This window comes from Rousettus aegyptiacus, unplaced genomic scaffold (assembly GCF_014176215.1).
Source record: "Rousettus aegyptiacus isolate mRouAeg1 unplaced genomic scaffold, mRouAeg1.p scaffold_m13_p_18, whole genome shotgun sequence".
Lineage (NCBI taxonomy): Eukaryota > Metazoa > Chordata > Mammalia > Chiroptera > Pteropodidae > Rousettus > Rousettus aegyptiacus.
Genome location: NW_023416293.1, coordinates 6,680,167 through 6,705,151, shown reverse-complemented (window position 1 = coordinate 6,705,151; position 24,985 = coordinate 6,680,167). Strand labels below are relative to the sequence as shown.

The 24,985-nt window shown below is 41.9% G+C and overlaps 2 protein-coding genes and 1 pseudogene across 2 annotated transcripts in view; 2 read left to right on the top strand and 1 right to left on the bottom strand.

The window, feature by feature from the left end:
* Positions 1-606: 606 nt before the first annotated feature.
* On the bottom strand, positions 607-7,362 carry GLRX2 (glutaredoxin 2). The gene is made up of 4 exons (XM_016122694.2): positions 7,193-7,362; positions 4,306-4,372; positions 1,832-2,008; positions 607-861 (listed from the first exon to the last, which is right to left on the bottom strand). Exons 1-4 carry the CDS (start codon positions 7,279-7,281, stop codon positions 709-711), a joined length of 486 nt encoding a protein of 161 aa, XP_015978180.2. The 5' UTR covers positions 7,282-7,362; the 3' UTR covers positions 607-708.
* Positions 3,960-4,078, top strand: LOC118613432 (annotated as a pseudogene).
* A 10,394-nt stretch (positions 7,363-17,756) lies between the features above and the next one.
* The window catches only part of CDC73 (cell division cycle 73), an 84,331-nt gene continuing 77,102 nt past the window's right edge, over positions 17,757-24,985 (top strand). Inside the window, exons 1-3 of the mRNA XM_016122685.2 lie at positions 17,757-18,111; positions 20,493-20,598; positions 23,046-23,115. Of these exons, the coding sequence (XP_015978171.1) occupies positions 17,981-18,111; positions 20,493-20,598; positions 23,046-23,115 (307 nt within the window). The 5' untranslated portion in view covers positions 17,757-17,980. The remainder of the gene's footprint in view (positions 18,112-20,492; positions 20,599-23,045; positions 23,116-24,985) is intronic.

Here is a 24,985-nt window from a genome sequence, read left to right as displayed (position 1 = left end):
GCAGGGGTCTGTCAGGTAGATTTCCTCCCTCTGCTGACCAGGAAATTCCAGACCAACTGGTTGAGATTGCATTCCTGGGAGGGACTGACCTGCAATTGGGTTAGGTATTAGTCTAGGTTTGGTAACATAGGCAGAGCATATATGACTCCATTTTGGGCCCGTTGTCTTTTTTCATAATGCCCATAGGTGCAGTTCTGTTCTTTGGAACCACTAAGTCAATAAATGACTAATCTGGGTTCTCTGAAATAAGTTCCATTCCATCCTATGAATTTAACATACTTCTCTAGAAGTACAAAGTGTGACGTCTTGCACAATATAGTTCAAGGACATATCTCTACCAAGTTCACAACTGTACCAGTGAAAGCCTCACATTTTAATGAGAAATCACACATCAGTCTTCACCACTAAAATATATAAAAGGTAAGGTGTTAACTCCTTCTGAATAGTATATATAATAACGAATCCCAAATGTTAACCTTCTAGCTCTTGGTTGTAAAATTTCATATATAAATTCCTAATAAAACGCATTCTTTATCTTTTGATGTAACTCTAATCCTTCAGTTTTAAATATCACCGTTTTTTCTCAAAAATTGGCAAGCAGGATGATGAGGTTTCCACAGTGATTTATTGTTCATTATTTTTACAACTTTTTCATGAAGACGATTCACATATTTAAACATCCTCAAACATTCAAAAAGCATTATTACTTTAAATAACTGACATTTTACTATCACTAAAATTCTTGTTCTTTTTTTTTAAATAACATTGATGAACCAGTGGAAGCAATTTCCCTTCTTTGTGAAGCCTGTGAGTATCGGTCGCACCTCCAATAAAAGTTCCGTTGACAAATACTCTTGGCACCTGTTGGATAAACAAAGGATTAAGGTGTCACATTAGTGTCAGAAGTAGAAGACCATTTCCCATAATAATAATTGATGCCCACACCGTGGGCAATTTTATGAGCCGGGCACCATACTGAGCTCTCTCGCAAGTTCCCTATTTAAATCTTTACAACCTTTGAATTAGGTATGATTTTTAGCCTTATTCTGGAGGGAAATGAGGCATAAGAACTTTGGCCAAGATCGCAGTGACAGTAAATGATCACGGTCAGATATTAAGTCCAGGACAATCTGATTCTCAAGCCCTTCCTCGTAATCACTACAGCATATAAAAGGTAAAATAAAGTCTCTGTTAATGACATCTAAGTTTCTTACAGTTGTTTACTAAAAGGGGACAAGTATACTATAAACATATATATACATATATACATATATATGTATATATGTATGTGTGTGTAAATATATATATATATATATATATATAAACAAGAAGGGAAATGGCAACCCTGTATATTTTTCTGGCAATGCTTATTATGGAAAAATCCACACGTTTCAAGAATCTAAAAAACATGGAGCACTAAAGCACTTCTACTACCACAGTAACTGAAGACTGACCCCTGGTCTCTATTGTCCAAGTGAAGGGGGAAAGATACTTTCATCATGAAAAGAGCTCCAGGTGCCCTTAAAGATTTGTAGACAAGCAAGGACTCATGCCAACACTATCACCCCACTTGTCACAGCACATGCACGCGCACACGAACACACACACATACACACACACACACACACACACACACGGCAAAGAGTAAAAATAAAATAAATTAACTCTGCTCTCTCCTGTTCTATAAATCTGGCTTCCAGATCTGCCATTTCTTTCTCAACATAGACTCTTGAAGAACGTCTGGCTGTCTTTTCCTAACACGAGGATCTGGGCCCTAGTGATCCAGATCGCCACCCCGCTGGGGGCAAAGCACCACAGAGGGTCCACTCACGGTTCTTTCCCCCGTCATTTTGTAGAGGGCGTCCTGAAACTGGCTCCCATACTCAAGCATGTCCAGCTCCACCGCTGTGTAGTTAATATCCATGCCATGGAAAAGCTCCTTCGCCATTGTGCAGTAAGAACAAGATGTTTTTGAGAAAATCACCACGCAATTATCAGAAATTGTTTCCTGAAGTCAAACAAACAAACAAAAAAATCACTTTACCTTCAGACATTACCCTTTTGAAAGAAACCATGATATAGAGGAAAGGATCTGGATTTTGGGGGTCTCACAGTTCAGAGCTGAAACTAAATCTCCATCATCTATTCTCTCATTTGTAGATTGAGGGTAATATTCACTTCAGAGGAGTGTCATTAGGGGAAAAGGATGTAATGGCCGGAAGGTGTTGGGATGGACTAATAACAGCAGTAACATAATCGGACCCAATTCATATCCAGCAAACATTTCTGCGTGCCAGACACATGCACAATACTTCACTAGCTCATTTAATCCTTGCTACAGTCCTGAGACAGGTCCTATCTCCTCCACTTCACAGACAAGGAAAGGAGGCACAGAGGAAGGTAAACGACTTGCTCATAGTCCTCAGCTAAGTGGCAGAGCTGGGATTTGAACCCAGGCCTCTCAAATAGTCAAGAGTTAGCCTCCCTTCCCTTAACATTTAGTGGTGAGGGCTGACATAGGACTTCTCTTTAAACTGCAAGGCTTTCACTGACCTGGGAAGAAACAACAGCTTATAATTCAACTTCTACTCTTTCTTCTATATCTTTATAGTAAAAAAATAAGCAAACAAACAAACAGAAAAAAACCTGTCATGACTGTATTGATAAAGTATTTTTATATTGTTGTTCCTGGAAAAGCTATTTCCAGAAATGCTAATTCAATGCATCTGAGGCAGAGGCCAGAAACTGTATTTTTAAATACCTTCCTGGATGATTCTAATGCTATCAGCCTGCTTTGGAAACAAGCCTTGATCACAAAAACCAGGAGACTTCGCTAGACATTTGCCTTGCCTATGAAATGTTTTGTTTGTTTGTTTGTTTGTTTCTAAATATATGAATGTCTAGGTCCTCGAAGAGATTCTGAATGTGTAGGTCTAGACCCAGGCATCCGTCTATGGTGTTCTTACATGGGTCCTAAGAAGCACCTTCATGATGCAGGCCAAAAAGCAAAGTACCTGGGCAAAGGGATTCAGAACTCACACCCACCTGGGGTATCAGAATGGTTCTAAGTCACAGGCTAGCTTTCTCTGCAAGTGGACTATTTTAATGCTTTCTCTTCTGCTTACTCATAATTTTGAGTATAGGAGTCTATCTCAGGGAAAGCCAGCCATACCAGGATGTACTAATAAACCCATTTTATAGATGAAGAAATGAGGCTGAGACATCCACAAGACTGGGATTCGACTCAGCCCATCCCAACACCCACGCCAGTGCTCTTTCCCTCGCCACGCTGCCTCACGTTACAGGCACACGAAGACCGTCAGTGACACAGACATGAGCATCCTGGGTGCTGACATGTAGCACAAACACTGATGAAAAGATCCCAAAGTGAGCGGAAACTCCAGATGACAGTGCCAAACTTTCTTGAACCCTCCTCCTCACCGTTCCTCAAGATCATCCTTGGTAACAGTTCATCATTTTGGATTCTCATTTTAAAAAAAGGGCAATTCCCTCACAGTCGGTTTCTAGCATTGCCGTTACAGTGGACAGCTGTGAGGGAATATTTTGTTAGGCAAATAAAGGCAGAAATGTTCCGTATGTGATAGTGGATGGTGGTTGAGGAACAGAGAAAGAAAAACACGAGTGTGTCTTAGAGGCTGCAGGGAAGAAAAACATACACACGCAAGAAATTTTTCGGAGGCTTTTGCAGTAGGGGATTTGCAGTAGGGGGACAAAAAGAGGAAAACAGGACACAGCAGTGCACGGACCCCTGCGAAGACTGTTTAGAGTATCGTGTACTAGGTTCTGTGTTAGGGAAGGGAGCTGTTACATAGCTTCCCAGGCCAAAATCAAACAGTTCCCCAGGTCAAGGACACCTCTACCTGAGGTGGGGACAATGGGAAGGGGGAGCCAACCTTGCAGACCCAACTGAGAGAGTGAAGACTCCGTTATGAATGAATCTCAGTGGCCAAGCCACCCTGAACAAGCCCGATCTCATCTGCTCTTGTAAGCTAAGCAGGGCTGGGCCTGGTTAGTACTTGGATGGGAGACCACCTAGGAAGACCAGGTGCTATAGGCATAAAAAAAATAAAAAAAAAAGAATGCATCTCATAAATTTTGACTATCAAAATAGACCTTTTTTTGTCAGAAATTATTTGGATAGTAGATATTAAAATAGAAATTAACTTAGTAATACATTTGCTGAACTATATCAGGTTGGATACTGAATAAGCCCATTCAATGTGTAAGACACAATTCTTTTTCCACACAGGAAAGTTTTTATACTGCGTCTCCTGCATCACTCACCTGGATCTGATCTGCAGGAGCAGTTCCTGGCTTCCCCAAAGATGATGATGACATGCTGTTCCCCATCCTGAAAGGGATTTTTAAAGGTAGCACAGTTTATTGAACATTAGAGATAATATGTGAGATGGGATCCATGTGAAGAAAACCTCATATGCAAATGTATATCCAAACTTAGGAAATAGAAGTACAAAATATCAGTTTACAAAGTATTTCTTTACTAAGACCAAAAGGGCCTGTGTGCTTCTCTAACTAACCTCCCAATACCCTTAATTATTTGATGAGATCGCATTTATTGTGTTTAAAGCCTGGCACCAAATTTCAGAAAGACTGTCCTGATGACAGGCCCTACGACCTGACTATTGGTTAAAATGTAGTTTCCATTTTCTTATCAAAACATGCCAAAACTCCAGGAACACTTTTTGACACAGATAACCTATGAAGATCCAAAGGTTTTACGGATATTGAATTATAACGTTGTATACCTGAAATTTATATAATATTATTAATAAATTTCATTAAGTTTTTAAAAATTTAAAATTATATTTAAAAACAGAGGTTTTAAAAGTGAAAAAAATTTTTAAAGAAACTAAAATTTCTAAACCACAACGATCCATAGCTCCAAGTTTCCCAGTCTGTAAAGTGAGAACAAATAATCACTCCTACCGCAAAGAGTTTTGTGAAAGTTAATGAATTGATTTACAGAAAGCAGACCAGTGCCTTGAACACAGTCTATGTTCAATAACATCTGACATTATTACTGTCATTTCCTAATTACAAAGACCCTCATTATATTAGTATTCCTTATCTGAAACCAAGCTGTTGGGAGTTTGTAAAAGGAGACATTCATTGCAACAGGAATGTGTTCACTAAAAAAACTGACCAGTTTGGTACATCGAACCTCTCTGCCTACCCCTAGAACCTCCCTATCCACTCCCTCTTTCATGATCGCCAGGCCCAGCATGGTTGGAACAATATCAGACCTCATGATACAAACTAATTGCAGGGTGAAATTACAAATCTTACAAAAAGGATTATAAAATAAGAGGCTTCAAAAAAGAATTACTTTAATATCTAGGGATTAAGAGGGTGAGAGAAAGAATTAAAGCTTCAAATATTCTCCTGATGATTATGTTGCAAACTCAAGTTTTGATAGAAAAAATTTTCCCTCCAAACACTTGAATTATTCACTGTGAGTACACTTAAAAGTTAAATGTTGTTAACTATAAAAGTATGTTACGTTTTAAAATGTTTAGCTTTTTCTTAAGGTACCCATCAAACCCTTTTTCTTTTTTTTTTTTTTTTTTTTTTTTTTTTTACTGTATAGCATGAAGCTTTAGTACTGTTTTAAGAATCTACTTTAAATGGTTTTTACATGTTGTCCTTGGATGATAAGCATCTTTCTATACAGCAATGCCTGCACTCTTAGAAAAAAGAAGCTATAACAAACATCACTTTCAGTAATAACAAAGAAGAGTCAGAGACAGAAACTACTGGAATGAAACACTAATTCTCCAATGTTTACAATATATTGTTCTTGCTTCCCAATAGTTTAGCAAGGAAACCTTTAAAAAGAAAAGGGCTTGTGTGCTTATCTCAGACAGAGGTTAGAAGCAACCTAGACAAACTGTAGCCAACTTTGTTAGAAAGTGCAGCTTTAAGAAAAAAGCAGACTTGAGTTCCTGGAACCTAAACCAGAAAAGAAAGCAGGTTAATCAGTGCTGGCCTGGACCTAAGAAGGTGCTTTGGTGGAATAAATCAGCAGTCCGTTTGGTTTATCAACTAAGAAAACAAGCCCTTTCAATCTCAATTTCAGCATTTTTCATCCCTAAACCATCTCCTACAATATTCACTATTGAAGGAGGAGTTCCAGTAGAACTTTCTTAAGAGGATGTTTTTTTTTTTGGGAGGGGGGAGGTAGTGAGAGCAGGTGGAAGGTGCATTCTGAAATATCGCCGCCTTCCCTGCCAACTAAAAGCGAAAGTTTCTGGAAGGGACCTTTCTCCTTATTCTAGTTGAGCTCTGCGAAAGTTATCGTCTATTAAGGAGAGGGACATTAACGGAGAAGTCAGTGCACAATAAACCTCTCACTTCAAACGATGAAGCACCCACCTGTCATGCCACATACATGGAGCGCCTACTATATGCTTAGCAGGCAAAATGCTAAATGCTCCAGAGAGACATATCATTACCGGTAGGAGTTACCAGATCGAATGGGTAGGAAGAGACTCCCAGGCAGGGAGAGATGCACAGAGGACCTCGCAGGCGTGCGAGCTGGCAGAACAGCCCGGACTAGGTAGGGGTGGACACAGCATCAGCTCAGCCAGCGGATCTTCCTTGCGGGTATTGGAATGCGGACAACACAGGGAAAGCACTGTGTCCTCAGCGTAGCCTAAGGCGACCTCAACAGACATAAATCACAGTCCCTATCCGCAAAGACGTGCCCACTTATTAGGAAGCGTCCCCTTCACTTCCTGCACTAGGGTTACCAGGCTAGCAAATAAAAATGCAAAACTGAAAATGCAAAACTCTCGCTTACATTAAAATCTCAAATACAAAGCAACTGTTTAGTCTGAGTACGTCCTGTGTAGTACCTGGGATATATTTATGACTAAACAATTCTTCACTGTGTATCAGAAATCCCAATTTATTAAGGCATCTTGTATTTTATCTGGCAATCGTGGGGGCGGGGGGAGGTCCGAGCGGACACGACTCAAGTATTCTGAACCAATTACTGGATCCTTAAGTCGCACAACCTCTCAGGACACCATCCCCTCCCCACCAATTCCGGGCCTCCGCTTGATGGGACTTGGGACCCAGGCGGCGCCGGAGCCAGGGTACCGAGGCCTCCGCGCCCCGCCGAGCCCGCCCTGCACTCCGCGCTCGGTACCTGAAGGCCTCCCCGCCGAGCCAGCCCGCCGAGCCAATCCCGCTCCGGGCGACACGCGTCCCTGCTAGCACCGCACGGCGCCAAAACATGGTCCAAGACCCGGCCGCAGCGAAGAGAGGTTGGCGCGACAGCGGCCTGAGAGAGCTCGCCTGCGCCGGCAGGCCCCGCCCCGCAGCCTGGCCCCGCCTCCGCCCTCAGGCCCCGCCCTGCAGCCTGGCCCCGCCTCCGCTCTCAGGCCCCGCCCCGCAGCCCGGCCCCGCCCTGCAGCCTGGCCCCGCCTCCGGTCCCAGGCCCCGCCCAGCGCCAGCAGGCCCCGCCCCGTGCGCTGAGTCACGCCTCCGCCAGCCGGCCACTCTCGTGTCGGCTGCCAGCGTGGTCTCAGGGGGGCGTAAGCGAGCTTCCCCTCTCCGCCACCGCGGAGCTATCAGCGCAGCTGGAACTCATATTCCTGGCGGTCCCGGCGAGTTCCGCCCTCGCTCCCAGCCAGAACCTCACCTGCTGGTCTCCAGGGCTCGTACAAGCCTCGCACCTGTTTTTATCCGGGTTAGCGACGCTCATAAAGGCTCAGAGGCATGTGGGGACAGTGCGTGGCTTTATGGCCAACATTCTGGTGAAAAGGACTAAAAACACAATGACTGTCCAAAACAATCCAAGTACCTAAGGATGACAGCGTCTTCACAACTTCCTGTCGGACAGGTCTCTATGTTGGTGAAGCTAAGAGCTTAGATATGTCGTCTTAAAATAAGGCCATTGATCTAGAATCCGTAGCAATCATGGGAATAGTGAATTTTACACTCATAGTTAAAAAAGTAATTCAACGTAGAACGTCCATTCCAAAGAAAACAAAGATTGTGTCTTCAAAGCAAAAGTGAACTTAGAAAATAAAACTTAAAAAGAGCCCAGAGGTATCTTGCCATGAATTTGAAAATAGGCCAGTGCTGCTAATGACAAGATTGTGCCACTGAGTCATAGTATTAATAGGCCTCTGTGCAGTCACTGTATAAGACGAGGCGGGTCATCTCCTAACTCACTGAAGACATTGAAATCTATTTGTTAAGTAAGGTCAAAGGTCAAATGGTATGGCTGCATTCTAAACAATTATTAGAACAATCCATACCTTATTCCATCCTTCATGCTCAACTAAGTTCAGTATCCATGTTACCAGGTTACAAAATTGGAGCTTCAGTCTCTGAGAGTTTTCTACTTTCAAGTAGGCTATGCTTCCTGTCTACATAAAAAGAGGAAAATTGCAAAAACAAATACCCCAAAAGGTGTGAAGTCATTCTTCATAAATCCAAAATTAACTTTAAAAATTAAGATATGTTATCTATAGTGTTATGGGATTTTTTGTTTTTTAAATCAATCAAAAGATAGCATTTAGGAAATTTACTGTGTTATTTTTGGTTTTGAAGTAGAATGTTAGCTTATTCTCAGTTTTATAAAATAAAGACCATTATGAGGTGAAATAATCATGTCAAAGTTTAATTTCCATATAGCAAAGATGACCTATGGTTAAGTCCAGAATTAATTGGACAGATTTTTTAAAATGACAGTACTGAAGACAAAAATGATATGCCTGAATTAAGCATGATATATCGTCATTTTCACGTTCTTTGTGCTTGAATGGGTAGCTACAGAAGTGGTGACTTTTCGTGGTCACCATGATGTGAGAAGCACGCGATTTATTCGTGCGTGGTGAGAACGCAGCGGGGGACGCCCAGCACAGCAGGGTCAAGACTGTACTGGCAGCCTGCTCTTCGCGAGGCCCTGGGGAGGACTTGCGGTCAGCTCTGGCCATACCCAGGGCTTCCTTTGGCACGGCGGGCGCCCCATGGGCCCCGGGAGCCCAGAGAAGGCGGTGCGGGCCGCAGCCGGCCACTGACCACCACGCCCACCACTGACCACAGTGGCGCGTCCGAAGTTCCCGCGGGCGTGGGGCTTGGCCCTGCCTGCGTCCTGCGTCCTGGTGCTGCCCCGCGAAGCCCGGGCCGGCCATGAAAGCTCCAGGTCCAAGTACGGCTGACCTGTCTCCCAGCGACTCGCAGGTGCTCACGGCCGCGCAGGTGGCCGTGGATGCAACATGGACAGCAGCAGCCTCTACTACCTCCGCGACGCGAACATCCTCAAGGCGGAGGTCCTACCCGGGCGCGGAGATGCCGGGAGCCGCCGGCAGGGCGCGGTGGCTGGAGACTGCAGACCCCATCGCCCGCCCCATGGCTGCAGGAAGGCAGGAGGAGACGCTGCGCTGAGACTTGGGGGTCGTCGTGTCCCGAGCAGACCCCTCCAACTTCTAAGCCCCGCCGAGCGCCGTGGCGTAGACCCCTGCGGCCGCGGGAGCAGGGCAGCCGGCGGGCTGCTGGTGGAAGGCACATCGGCTCCATGGACCACATCTGTGGCAATAGTTGGCTAGCACAGCTTCTCGAAAAATAAAAAGAATATTGGTAAATACAGCCTTATAACTTCTGTTTTTTTCCCCCATGACTCAACATGGCATCGTTTCAAATAATTGACACATCTTTACAATTTTTTTTTTAACTTGTGTTTTTATTGCTTAAATTATCAATGAAAGCTCACACATTTTGTTTGACATCAAGAGCAGGTTTATCCCCTGCTTACGTGGAAAGCTAAGCTCACTAAATTTGATCTTTTACTCAAAAGAGCTCTTAAGGGAGGTCCTCTATAGTGGGTCCAATCTGTGGACCCTAGCCCTCTTGGGAAGCTTTGCAAATTCTCCCTCCAGAGGAACTTTAAAAAAAGAAAGAAAGAAAAAGAAAAGAAAAAGTGACTGTGTGATTGTGAGCCCTTCAGGGTCAGCTATTTTCCTAGTGCTGCCCTAACTCCTTACCACCAACTGAAAAGAACAGAAATTTATTCTCTCACAGTTCTGGGTGCTGCAGGTACAAAATCTGGCCACATCTCTTCAATCACTGCTTCTTCACACGGCCTCTCCTGTTTGTCCCTAATAAGCTCACTAATGATTAGATTTAACGCCCACCTGGAAAATCCAGGATGACCTTCATAAAGTCTGTATCCAAATTACATCTGCAAAGACTCAGTTTTCCAAGTAAGGTAACATTCGGAAGTTCCAGGGATTCAACCTGGATATTTTTGGGGAAGGACCATTTTTTTTCAGCCCTCCACAGTTTTCAGCCTACCTAACCTAAAACAGCCTAGAGAAAGCCTGATGTTTCCTTACTGTCTTGTGTATTTTGTGAACATTCTGTGAATTTTGCATTGCGCTCATTTTCTGTTTCTGTTTTACTATATTACTTCATTCTTTTCCTGTGTGTGTCAGTTACTGTTTTAGGTACAGTGTACAACAAAGTGCCTGCCCGTAAGCGATAACACTCTGTCTTTTCTGCAATTTTGTGAACAATGGTGTAAAATTCACAGTTCATATACGTGTGTCCTATTTGCACTTTGGCATCACTATTACATACCCCGTTTGAAAAGGGAAAACGAATCTGTGCGCCCATGAATTGTTATAGACTGAACAATGTCTCCCCCTTGTGTTTTTTCCTCCAAGTATACTGCAGCTGTAATTAATATCACATTGGTTTAAAACCGTGGATGAAAAAGGGACCACATACCAATTCTGACAAATTCAGAGGAGGCCTGCAAGGGAGGCCTCACAAACTCAAAGACCGAAAGTAACCACACAAAATGGTCGGAACACAAAAATCCCTAACTAAAAGCAGGTCACCTGTAGCTTCCTTGACAGAGGTTAATATTCACCTCCAGTGAGCCCATCTGTTGTCTTTTTACATCTAAGATAATATACTTTTGAAATGTCAGAATAATATTTTCCAGATCTCTCCAGCAGAGCAGGAGACCACAAAAACCCTCACTGTTATCTTATTCCCTGCATCACACCTCTATGCGCTGTAAATGTTTACTATCCTGTACCCACCAATGTTAAAGAAGTATGTGTCTCACCATTTGGCTTTTTATTCAATCCCAGAGATTTTCCCTTTGCTTTTTCCTTCTCTTTTAATCTACCATGAATGGATTTCATGTAATCCTCCTTACGTCTCCTTCTTTGATTCTAATGTATAAAATAAACTCCAAAACTGCCATTCTCCAGATCATTTTCTCAATCCGTTGAGATTTTGCTTCCTGGCAGTTGTCAGTTTGGCTAAAATAAACTCATTAAAATTCTCTACAGGTTTGGATGTTTCTTATGTCGACAAAGCCATTACTGAAATTCATTGTAAGCCTTTTGGCACTGTAGAGTTTCTTTTGTTACAAGCACAAAAATTACAACACATTGTTATTTCGCAGGAAAGCTTCAGAAGGACTGCTGCTTTTCCAAACAATCAGTTTTCTAATGCCCTGACATCAAATGGGTGTTCCATGAGTCAATTCAACGCAGACATTCACCTCCCAGAGTTAGCAAACACCCCCGCAGGTTCAGCCCTGCAAGACTGCCTCCTTTTCAAACACCATCCACAAATGGGGGGCCAGGCTACCTGCACCTCTGCCTGCCCAACTACAAATTTGGATGCTACTACACCCTCCCCTCAGGTTCAATAATTTGCTAGAAAAACACAAAAACAAGAAAGCACTGCTCTTACAGTTGTATTATGAAGGATACACCTCTGGAACCACCAAATAAAAGAGATGTGCGGGACGGGGTTGGGGGGAGGTTGGTTGCAGAGCTTTCAGACGCTCTACAGGTAAACACCAGCCTCCCGGCAAATCAGTATGTTCACTAACCCAGAAGTTCTCCTGAAACATTATTATTAGAGAATTTTCATCAAAGTTTAATTGCATAAGCAAGACTGATGAAATCATAGGTCCTCAGTGCTAGAGAGGGGCGGTATTGAATGTCCAACCCTTAAACACTGCCAACCCCTCCCTTGAAACTAAATAAGAACGCCCCAGGAATCGCCTCATTAACATAAACTCAGGTGCTGGGGAAGTGGAACTTCTTATGAATAACAAAAGACACTTCAACCACTCAGGAAATTCCAAGGTTTTAGGAGCTCTGTGCCAGGAACTAAACCAAGAGTAAAACCCAAATACATATATATTTTTTAATTATAACACAAGGACCTATCTAGTCTTTTTATAGAAACCCAGGAATAAAAAGCTGTAACAATGGAGGTGTCAGATGTTATTTGAACTTATGCTCAGAAGGTGTATATCCTAATTCAAAAATGAAATGAATAAGAAAATACTTTTGTTAGGTACATTGGAATATGCAGCTGCATAGTCAAAATGGAAAGGATTAAAGATTTATTTAGATATTTTAAGTGTCAAACTGAAAGATATTTAAATGCTCTGAGCCTGGAGAACAGGAGAAAGAAACCCAGTGAGTATTTTATACCTACATGGGAGAACTGGGAGCAATATTTTTGAACTAAGTATGCCCTGGGTATATTTTTTATTCAGGAAATAAAAGATATGTCATTAATTAGGGGAACTTCCTTTAAAGAATGTGGTAACTTTACCACTTCAGTGTTCTGAAGAATTAGCATCTGGTATGTTCTAACAAATGTATTTGCTGTTATTTTCTGCCAAATACTAACTCCTATATCAGTTTTATATCTATAAAATGTGTGTTATTGAATTTCTGGGTCAATGCACTCAAGTGCCAAGACCAGAAAATGTGTTTTGTTTTTTTTTTGAAGTGTGAGTAAATTATTATTATTTTTTTAAGATCTCTGGTGGTCTATAACCCTTGTACTAGACAAATTAATAACTCTGAGTGCCATCTGGTGCTGAACAAACAGCGTTCTGTGATAGGTGTTTTCTAACCTTTGCATTCTTGAACTTTGTCCTTTCTGATTCTACAGGGGTCAATGTTGCTTTGCCTTGTCCATTTTCTTCTGTCAAGAGGAGGCTAACCTTGTATTTTTATTCTTTCTTTTCTTACGAATTTAAAAAGAATGAATGGGGGAGCTATGTTTTCAACTTCACTGGTGAATATAATCATATTTGAGACTAAAAATTCATTTATTAGTATGGAAAGCTTTAACTATCGATGCAGAAGAGTAATGTATGTGTCTTGTAAAATTTAATAGAGGCACATAGTGTAAATAAATTCATGTTTATAATTTAATAAATTATCTGCTTCATACTGAAGTCAGAAATTTCAGTGGCATTTCAAAAAAGAGCAAATTCCCCAGAATCTCTAACTCTTTATCATGTAATGATTGGTACACCTCTCTCCACAGTGTGTTCCTGCTGGTCTTTGAAGAATTGATGTTTCCATCAAGATTCAGGAGAGATCTTTACTGCCACAGACTGGGACCCCAGACTCTCTAGTCTGGACCTCTGAAATCTCTTGTGTCTTTTTCTGGTTAAGGTCATCATACCTGGATTGGGGAGGTATGTTTAATTGGGCTTCGACATTTGGTTGGATTTTATCTCCCTTCCTAGGAAAACTCTATTGTTATCTGACCAGATTTGTATTTGTTCCTTAGTGAAATTGTTTTGTAGCCTTCGAACCCTTTCTCTTATGACCTGTCAGAAGCGGACGTGCAGAGGCCCTGAACATCGATCCTTGACATGGCTCCCAACGTTTCCTCAACAAGTGTCTTTGAACCAACTTTGCCTTGAGTCCCCATTTAAAAATTACACAAAAACTTCCTCCTTAGTCTCGTCTTTGTATCCCTGCTGTTTAAGTTTATCTGCTTACAAGCAGGAGGTTTAGCCCACCTGTGTTTGGTGAGGATTAGACTTTGGCCAAATTCCAGAGACATGAGGTTTCCTAAGTACCATCTTTGGGAAGCAACTGCAGTTTTCGCAGGGTATTCTCAATTGAAAATTGCCACTTCTATGCCCCAAACTCTGCTTCCCTCATGTTCTTACACCCTAATGTTAACTTGTGTGCTTATCTCTCTGTCACAGTTATAACAGGGACAATTTAGAACTGCACTAGTCACTTTGGCTACCTTTGACAAGAACAAGATTGTTCATTTAAGAGGTGCTTCAGAACAAAAATAAATCCTCATGAGGAAAATTGTCTTGTTCGTGTATAAGAAAGAGAGACTTTTCTAATTTCTGGTAGGAGACACCTGCTCCTTCATGTCCACATTTTGAAGATTGATAAGGTTTGGCTTTTTAATTATATGATAAAACTGTCAAGGGCCCAAGTTATTCTTTAAATCAGCTATAATAACACTCTTTTGTGTGTGTACACATTAAAATGGGTATTTCTACATCTAAATTTCTCTTCTCTCTTTGCATAGAAAATGTTAGCTTTTTGCAGTGGTAATTTCACATTTGTCTGAAGACGACTGCTTTTCATTTTGTTCTGCTTTTCCCTCTCTTGAAAATATAAAGATTAACTAATGGATCAAACAAAAACATTCGGTTGTGTGCTCACTCTAGGAATATACAGTTTATATACAGTCATGATATCTAAAAAAAACTTGTCAAACTCAGTTTTATTTTGCGACCCCTGAAAAGCCATGGTTACAATACAAGAGCTTTTGGCATGATTAAGAGCTTGTAAATTTTAATTTACCATGTAAAAACAATGTCAACACAATATTTTGTTTTGCACAGACTAGGGTTAAATTTCTCATCACTAATATTTCCTAAATTTCCTATGCGGGTTTTGATTGTTAATTTATCATTGTATATCATGATTAAAATGAATGTGCTCACTATAATTGTAAATTACAGATCCCTAACTAACTTTAAGACAAATGATTAAGTTAACTAATAACTAATCTTTTAATGCCTGGGCAATTTCTAAGTAAAAAGCAGATAAAAAAAATTGGTTGCTAAACATAATTTTTTAAAATTCTTATTTCTTACAATGGCAATAGATTAAGAAAATATGCAAATATCTCTGAGTAATACATATATGCGTGCTTATTTTTACCACCTCAAAATTGTTAAAATAATATAAAATGCACTTTTATGGAAAAAAATAGTTAAGAAATTATTGGTTTTCGGTCTTCTGGTATTCTTTCTCTGGAGAAAAAGAAGATGGTTATTTTGGTTAAATATCATAGTATGATTGGTTGACTGTATTAGGTGACAGTAATTAAAGAGAAATACAAGATTGTATGACAATCAATATAATTTTCTATTTATTAAGTGTTATTACTGTTTAAGATGTTAAATTTAATATGATCTATACATTGTTTTATTTTTATTTAATATACATAATTTAAGGTTATAGTTTAAAATTTTTAAATATATTATTTATATATTTATTCATTTATGCCTAAATACAAATGAGCATAAATGTGTATTTATAAATCTTATATAGTCAATATCTGAATAATGTACAAAAGAGTAAAATTAGAATTTGGGTCTTTTTTCTGCAAAAGAATCGTTATCCTATACCAAATTAGTAGAAGGTTCCTTTTCATCACCAAAATATTTGTTAATTCTCAGTGTTTTTTAATGGATTCTTAAATCATTTTGAAAAGATTCCTTTTGAAAAAACTTAGTTCCTTGTACAATTGTTGTCTATTACTGTTTTTACAGTGTTGCTTGTATATATTTCTTGTCTTTAGATATTCATAACTTTTGTTCACTCTAGCAACTATTCTTAATTTTGTTCTTTCTCAATTTAGGTCCCAGATTCAGAATAATGCCTAAACTCTCAAAGTGGCCATTGGGTAAAAAAGAATCGCTCCTTTAAACATGAAAAGTCAAGAAACACAATTAGAATTTTCTATCTTTCTTCAAATTTCCCTTGTTTACAAAACTTAGGAAAAAACTGGCAATGCAAAAAGACATCTTAGGTTAATTATACATAAACAAAATTGTTAATAAAATATATTTTAATGATTGTAGTATACTTTTCAAGTTAAATGAAGCCTATCAAAATATTTTGATTCCAGGATCTTAAATTCAAAAATCTTTTTTGTTGTTGTTATTTTTCACGAAAGGTCTGAACAAGCATGATTGATATTGACTCTTTGAAGGATTATTACTTGTCTTTCATTAGGTCCAGCCAGCAAAGTGTACCCATCTTGTCAAAGGAGCCCTAACTAACAGTGCTAAAGCATATGGAAGTTTCAGTTGACAGTTCTAGGGTCTCCACTGAACCTAATTGTTCCCCAAGCCAGGCACTTTTTTATTGACAAAAAACACTCAACAATTCTCAGCTAGCTGCCTCACTTCCTATAAAATACTGCTGTCTCATTCACATACCACTGTCCTTCACTGCCACACTAAACCCAGTCACCCTGGTTTCCTTACTGAAAAGGATAATCCCATCATTGATTACCTCCTTAAGACACTATCCAGAATACAGCATGTCGTTGAGTGACATCGGTTTCTTCAAGGTCATTTAGTTATAATGTTGATGAGAAGGAAAAAAAAAATGTATTCAGGCCAGAGCAACTCTCTGGGTGGTGTGCACTTTTCTCCATGGTACATGTATTTCCGCCCACATCCCAAAGGTGCATCTCAAAGGCAAGCGCGGCGAGGTTCACCGGTGTCTCTACACGGTTCCCACCTGAGCGAGTGCAGGCGTGTGTGAAATCATAGTGGGCTAACCATTAAGAATGATAAATAAAAACGAGTAAGATAATAATTTTCTAACCCTGTTTGAGTTCAGGACAGTGGGTGGCTGGAGCCTCTCCAACAAGCTCAGGGTCTAGGTGAGACCCACCCTGGACAGGCCACCTTTCCATCACAGGGCCACTCACACCTACCCGCACTTACTCAGGCTGGACAATGAAGACACAACAGTGAACCTCACCTGCACATTTTTGGGACATGGAGGAAACTAGAGTACCCGGACTCCCCGGGGAAAACTCATGCAGACATGAGGAAGGAGGAGGTGCGAGCTCCATACTGGCAATGGCCAGGGTGGAATCTGATCTCTTTCTTTTTTTCCTCATCAGGATGGAAAAAAGTCATCATCTGAGGAATTGGGAGGGAAGATCCCACATTTGTGACATTTTGATGATCTGTTGGACCCTTTCACCTAATTCTCATTCTACGTCCATTTTCTCCATCACCCAACTAATGCTTTGAGAAGGTACATAGCTTGACCAAGGTCAAACAGCAGTAACAAATGCGGTGGCCCGGACGGACCTCCGCTGGGCTACTAGGTCCTTTCCAGTACGCGAATCCACCAAAGCCCAAACGACCCCAAACCTCGCCCTTCTAAAGGGGCTTAATCACTAAGATCCAGAGGCCACTTGCTAGGCCCGGGTCCGACCTAGTTGGGAAGGTAAACCTAGTGTTCTGCAAATCTTTCGCCAAGCTCCATGGTCCGCAAAGGAGGGACCCGAGAGCCTGTGGCCGCACTGAGCGGTAGTCACCGAGCCCTCATCGCGCGCTTTAGGGACGGAGGCGCGGCCCCTTCGCGCAGGTGCGCGCGCACCTGTCGCCCGCCGTGCGCGCGGCGGGGAGCGGGGGGCCGGGGCGTGGGGGACGAGGTACGTGCTCCGCGCGCGCGCGCCCGGCGGTGAGCCCCGTACGTGCGTCGTACGTGGGAGCCGCGTCCCCGCGCTCCGAGGTGCGGGCCGGGAGTCGGGCCGGTGCCGAGGGGCAGTCTGGGAGGGGCGTGCTCCCGGGCGGTGGCGACGCCCCCTGGCGGCGGCCGCGCGGCGCGGGACGCACGCGTCAGGCGTTCTCCGCGGGCAGCCGGCGGTGGGGCCTTGCCTCCCAGCGCGGGGTCCTCGGCGGCCTGGTGGCTCCTGCCCCTGCTGTTGGCGTAGGCGCGGACGGCTGCGAGTGCGGCTGCGGTTGGTTCGCGGCGGCGGCGGCGGCGACGGACGAGGAGAGCGGGGCGACAGGGGCAGAAGGAGGCAGGCGCGGCGGCGGCGGCGGCGCCCGGGGCCGGCGGCGGCGAGGGGGGTGAAGATGGCGGACGTGCTCAGTGTCCTGCGACAGTACAACATCCAGAAGAAGGAGATTGTGGTCAAGGGAGACGAAGTGATCTTCGGCGAGTTCTCCTGGCCCAAGAATGTGAAGACCAACTATGTGGTTTGGGGGTGAGTCCGGCAGGGCTGTGCGGATCGGGGGGTGGCCGGGCAGAGTCGGGCGCCCCCAGGCGACCTCTTTCCTGGCCCCTCCCCCCCGTCCCCCTTGGGGATGGGGGAAAAAAAGCGGGTGCTCCGGGGAAAAGTTTTTCTCCGGAGTCGAAGTTGCACTTTTCGGGGAGGAGGGCGAGCCGGCAGCGGCGTCCGGAGTCGCCCGCGCCCCGCCGTCCCGGGGAAGCCAAGGCGGAAGGTGCCGGGCAGCGTCCGACTTCGCCGGCCGCCTCGCCGGTGCGTGCGGGGTGCCGGCCGCGCGTGCGGGTGCGCTCCCGGGGACGCCCCTTTGTGTGTGCAGCGCTTCTGCGTCTCCGAGGCCGCCCCGTGCTGTGGCTGGCTGTCTCTGTCCGCCGGCCCTTGCCGCTCCTGGTCGATTCGATCTGTCGCGATTCCCTGGAGGAGAGAGGGTGGTGAGCCAACGACCCCGGAGTCAGGACGGGGAGATTCGGTGGCTTTGGAGGAGTCATCCAGATGGGGTAGGAGGTGCAGGCAGGAGTATCCTCAGGGAGAAACTTGGCCGGTGACATGGAGTGAGCTTCGCAGATCCGAGTCAGAAATTGATGGGGTGTGTGTGTGTGTATGTGTGTGTGTGTGAGATTGTGTGTGATTTTGGGGAAATCTGTTTGAAGGAGAAATGTTTTCGGACATCGATCCACGTGGGGTGTCCTGGATTTTAAGTCATTAAAAAGCGTAGAGATGGATGGGTCATGTCTGTCTCAGGGGTGTTTCATTTGGATAATTGGAACCTTGGGCTAGAACTCCGTACTCATTTTGTTTGATTGAATGGACATAGTGGGCTTCATGAAGAGTTGATGAAAAAAGTAAGGGAAAGGTAGTTGGTTGGATTTTAATTTTTGTTTATTGGCTTCCAGAGCTTGTGATTTAATTAGCTTTATGAAATGTTAACAAACGACATTTTGACTTTCCTGTGTTTTGCCCTTTCCAAAGAATTTGCACAGACGGAATTGCATTTGGAGTTTTAATTGATTTTTTTTTTTTCTTTTAGAAAAAGGTTAAGGAGAAGTCTGGGTGTTGTGCGGTTGGTTCAATGAGAGAAATAGGAAAATTCTTTGGATCCTGGTCTCTGCCTCAGAGGTTAATCTAATCAGACTAGAGAAGCTGCAGCCTCTAGGTCTTAGCAATCACTTCCAACTTGGAATGTTAAGGAAAAGTTTCATAGAAGTCTGTTTGGCATGTAGACATGCTACAAATTTTTCTTGAATAAATGAGTGAACAAATGAATACGCTTTAATGGATAGGGATTCTGGCGGTGAAATGGTGAATTAAGTCTTTCAGGACAAGGGGAACTGTATGCTTAAAAGGCATGAATGCTGGAAAGGAAATGTTTTGACAGCAATTTAGTGAAGCCAGTAGTGAAAAAAAAAGATTGCTTAGAATAGGAGATTTCAAATGTTTGCAAGAGTGAATCACACCAATAAATACATCTTTATTTGTTATTGATCTTTGTGTACATGTATATATGTTTGTATTCATAGCGTTAAATCACCTATCACATGCAGTATGTTATTTTGCTTTTCTTTGTCATAAGAAAAACCCTAGTTGTTATTCATGTATTAGATTTCATAGTATAGTAATTGACAGTGATGTGTGGTTTGAAATAAATCAACTTACAGGCAACGTGGATATGGAGGCTAGAAAATTAGGTTTGGGGCCGATTGTACTGGGCAGTATTCAGGTGTATTTGGATACTTTGACATTTCTAGGTTGGGAAAATGTAGGGTGGGGGGAATTGGATACTAACATTTGTTGAGCAAGTTTTTATTTGCTTTCATTGAACATCTCGTACCCCTAGACTACATTGTTTATCACAAGTACAATTTATTTTGGCTTTACGTCATAAGTTTAATTTGAAGGATGTCAGAATTATACCTCCGAAGTTTATTGTTGTGTTTACTTTGAGAATGTTACTTAGGACACGTAGGATAAATATCTTGTAAGTTTAGCGTCAGTAATAGTTGCGCTTCTCCTAATCAGTTTGATTCTTTTCTCTTATGAATCCTCTTGTATGTGTTACTGATTAGTTTCTCTGTTGACAAAGCCCAGAACCTAATTTGTGCCAAATTCTAAAAAGCGTGTAGCGCCTTAGAGTATGAATATGTACTTCTTGCTTTTTTCGTTGTCTGCCTTCTTTGTCTGCCTTCATGTTTCTTTTGCCTTAATGACAGTTGCACGTACTAAATGTTGTACATTGTATTTTTGTTAGCCATGTTAGATCTGTTGTTGGATAGCAAAGTGGGTATAGGTAAATTAATACAAATAATTAAGCCTAAAGAGTTGAAATAGAATTGTGACTAAAACTCTTGCCTTAATTATTTCAGCACTGGAAAGGAAGGCCAACCCAGAGAGTACTACACATTGGATTCTATCTTATTTCTTCTCAATAATGTACACCTTTCTCATCCTGTTTATGTCCGACGTGCTGCCGTAAGTAGAATTCATTTTAAAACTTTTTTGATTTACTTAATAGTAGGTATCACTTGCTGTGGATAACTTCCTTCAAGGGTTTCAGATCAAAAGAATGAGTTTTGAGTTGTGGTCAAGATGGTAGAGTAGAATGTCCACTGTTACTGGGGAGCTCGGTGTGGGGAATGAAAGGTTTGTTTGCATGCAAGTCTCCTGGAGGGCCATGATTAGATTATTGTGATTATGCAGATTTTTACATGTAAAATGTGGGTAGTGTTTACAATAACAAGTTTTAAAGATACTTATAGGGATATTTTGAAAAATTCATGAGTCTGTGGAAGGACACTGATACTCAGAACTCCAGTTTAACCTTAAAACTTTTTTGATGTCAGAAAAGAATCAACATTAATAGACTGCTTTTTAAAATTAATTTTTCGTTAATAAACTTTTTTTCAAACTTTATTGATAAATTCCTTTTTAGTTTTACCTGCTTTCTACATTGCAGTGTTTGGACATTGCTTTTAGAACAAGAAATACATATTTGTTGTAAAATTTGTATTGAAAAAATAGTATATAGAGTGAAACTACTTGGGACTTGGGGTACTAGTAGATTAAAATAACAGCATCTCTCTATAAAGCCACATTAACTCATATTAGAGTTTTAAAAACCGAATTAGGTAGTAATTAGAATGTCGTTGGCAATATCCACTTTAGGGTAAGATAGGTGATCCAGATACTTGGTTTCGTCTAGAGAGTATGTCCTCGGTGAATGATTGATGTGTGCGACTGATAACTGTGGTCATTGTGGTGTCCCTTAGAACCCTCACTCAAGTGAAATTTAACCCTTTTGTTTTTTAAATATATGACAGATTTGAGAGGGCAGGTTCTAAAATTCCAGAGTTCTGTAGTTTTATTCTCCTAACTCCTTTGTGTAATTCACTCTTCTAAGTGGACTATTTTTGACATAGTTTTCCCTACCCACAGCCCCTATTTTGATGTGAGTAGTTATCCATCTTTTTCAGTTGGCTATCAACGTGTACATGACTTATTAGTGATTAAATGTTGAAGTATGTTAGAAACAGTAATTTAAAGAGAATTAATTAAAAATTTTAAACTACGATATTTCATATAGACTAATGCATAGAAAAACCTGTGGGCTCTTAAATGTTTATACCCATGAGCAGAAATTAAAGGTTAGTCTCCCGTCTCTTTAAAAAATATTTTAAGTGATTATATATGTTGTTCATACTGTTATCGAGTGTGCAAGCACTGTGTGCAAAGTGTTTGGTGCAGTGAAATTAAATCAGTACTCAATGTCCAGTATCCAGAGACACTAAGGGTTCTTGTTATTTCTTTCATCGTTGCTTATGTAAAGTGAGAAAGGGTTTTTAATTAATCCTGGAGGCACTAGTTTTTCTTTATTCTTTTGTTTGTTTGCATTATAAAAATGATAGAGAAAATTGTGGTAATTACAAGATTCACTGAATTCATGGCCCAAAGAGGGCTTGGCGCTTAATGTATACAGATTTATTTGTTCGATCACCTCTTTACAAATTGCTTACGTAGGAACTTAAAATTGTCCATTTTACCAATATAGATACGTTTCCAGATTTTATTTTTTAATCTTTTACACTTCTTACAGAATTTATACATACTCGAGAATAAAAAAGAAATGTAATGTTGAAAGTAAACAATCACCATTAACATTTTCCCGTAGGATCTCCTAAATTTTTCCCTGTGCCTAAACAACATATACCTACTGTTAAGTGGTTAAGTTAGTTTATTTGGAAGAGTTCAAGTAGGATATTTTGAGGAAGACTAGTTTGGGTGTGAGAAAAGAAAATACTTTGGAAACATTGCATAAAATGAACAAGCAATGGGACAAAAAGATAACTTGCTCCAAATATACAAACCATGATGAGTAAAATTAAAACTAAATACACAGAGTTACCAAAGGGAATACAAAAGACTCAAATTGATATTTTGAAGAGGAATGGGGTCATTGTTTCATTTCTAATGATTATCTTTTGTATATCTTAATTGAATTCAAGAGTAAAGTTCCCAAATTTAATATGCCTAAAATTTTTTCAGACTTTTTTAAAAAGCCAACGTTGTCTTTTTTAGCATTTCTAACTTTTTTAATAGACTTCCCTCCCTCCTTCCCTTCTTCCCCTCCCTCCCTCCCTCCCTTCCTTCCTTTCTTCTTTCCTTCCTTCTTTCCTTCCTTGCCCAACCCTGCTTAGCTTCGGAGATCAGCCTGGATCGGGTGTGATCAGGGTGGCATGGCTGTAGACTAGAATTTTTTTCAAGTTTTTAATAGGTTCTTTTAGTCTGGTCTTTTTCTAAAAATATGATCCTATGTAAATGTTGTCAAGATATGTTGGAACAAAATTCAGACATTTCATGATGTTTATTTTTACCAAGTTTCTTCTAATTGATTTTCTATCTAATGAAAATTTTTATTTCAGACTGAAAATATTCCTGTGGTTAGAAGACCTGACCGAAAAGATCTACTTGGATATCTCAATGGAGAAGCATGTGAGTAATTTTTTAAATTGCTCGCTCTCTTAGGTAGACATCATTTTTTCCCATGTGAAGTAAGAAGCAGTGGGAAGAGAATCTGTGTTCCCTCTGACAACGGACCTCCCTTGCAGCTGTGTCCGTGTGCCCCCCTGTCTTTCCTGGTAGCGTGAATACCGTGTCCTTGCTCCTGAGGCCAGTGCCCCCTTCCTCGTGTATGGATTCCATCTCCTTTCACACCTTCAAAAACTTTGCCTTTGAAAATTGTTGCTTTTCTCTTGTTTGCATCACCAGTTTTCTCGTCTGCATCATTCTCTTTAGAAGACATAGAAGAGCATCGCTCATTTGAAAAAAAATTTTGCCCCCACATTCCTACTATCTACTCCATTTGTCTTCTTTTTATTGCAAAATTCGTTGAAAGAAGAGTCGTGTGGTATCACCGCCACTGCTTCCTTACGTGGTTCTCTGGACTCCGCTGCATTCTGGCTTTCTCCTCACTCACCGTCCCGCCGAAATCACTTCGAGGCGAACACTAGCGTACTCGCGCTCTCGGCAGCTCTTGCGTCTGTCGCCTGTGCCCTCCTGGAGAGCCTTTCTCCGCTTGGCATTCAGGGCCCAGGCTCTCGTGGTTCTCTTTCTGCTCCTTGTCCGCCTCTCACTCAGTTTTGCACACCCCTTACCTTCAATGCTGACCTGTTCCTGTGCTTGGGATTTGTGGATCCACTCTCCATATCTTCCCTGGGTTATTTAGTAGGCATATGGAATTTAACATATCCAGAAACAGAATGCTGATTCCTTTCTTTCCTCCTCTGGGGAGCAGAACCGATCAGCAGGTCTGTTTGCCAGTGCTCCCGTCTCCGTAAGTGGCATCCCGGTCATCCGGTTGCCTAGGCTAAAGGCCCTGGATAAACCTTTGATGCCCCTCCTCTTACACCCTCACATCTATTCCATCTTTAAAAGTCTGCCAACTTCTAACCGGTCTGCTTCCACCCTGCTCTGTGCCTCCTCTTTAAATTCCCGCAGGGCCCTCTCACGGTCCCTCCCCGTTGTTTTCTCCGGGGTAGTCTCTGCTGACCATTAGAGTGACCTGTCTGGAAAAACGAGTAAACGCGATTGTGTCACTCACCTGCTCAAGACCGTCCTGTAGCTTCTCATCACTGAGGATAATGCTCATGCTCCCTGTCCTGACCCACCTGCTGGCGCTTCTGACTAAAGCTTGGGCTTCCGATCTCATCACCCAGCCTTCCTTTGCTCACAGCAGTCCAGTCTTATTGGTTCTTTTAACTGTTTTAACCCTTGTAGCCTTTGCAGTTGCTGTTCTCTCTGCATTCACTTTTGTTTCTTCACAGTTGTCACGTGGCTCACTTCTTACCACCTCATTCAGATCTGTGCGCTCAAATGGTATTCTGTCAGAGAGTGCTTACCTGACCATTCTGAAGTATAAAATAACATCGTTTTCCCTCACGCCCTGTCTGTGGGTAGTACCATCCTGATTTATTTTCCATCAAATCCCTTATATTGACCTGAAATCATGTATCTGTTTGTTTATTTATATATTGTCTGTCACCGTGACTAGAGGGCAATTTCTGAGGGGCAGACAGCTGTCAAATGGCCAGCTCTGAGAATATTAGTTAATAGGAGGTACATAGCTGGTCGAGTAGCTATTAACTTGCTGTCTTACCGAGTACAGAGAAGTTGATATAACAGAATCGTTTGGTCTTGCCTTCCCTGGGGTGGAGTTTATTACCTTCAAGTGAGTCATTATTAGCTATCTTGCCCCATATTCTGCTCCGTGACTTTAACAGCGAGATTGAGGGGAAGACCATCATCAAGAGTGTTGTCTTCCTGCTCTGTCCTCACTGATCATTCAGCAAACACCGAGTGCTTT

What these genes read in the sequence shown, in the direction of transcription:
- GLRX2 (XM_016122694.2), bottom strand. Translation starts at nt 7,281, where the DNA reads ATGTTTTGGCGCCGTGCGGTGCTAGCAGGGACGCGTGTCGCCCGGAGC. An exon ending in CTCCTGCAGATCAGATCCAG is followed by an intron (nt 2,009 to 4,305) that starts GTGAGTGATGCA and finishes GTTTGACTTCAG; the next exon opens with GAAACAATTTCTGATAATTG. An exon ending in AAATGACGGGGGAAAGAACC is followed by an intron (nt 862 to 1,831) that starts GTGAGTGGACCC and finishes TTTATCCAACAG; the next exon opens with GTGCCAAGAGTATTTGTCAA.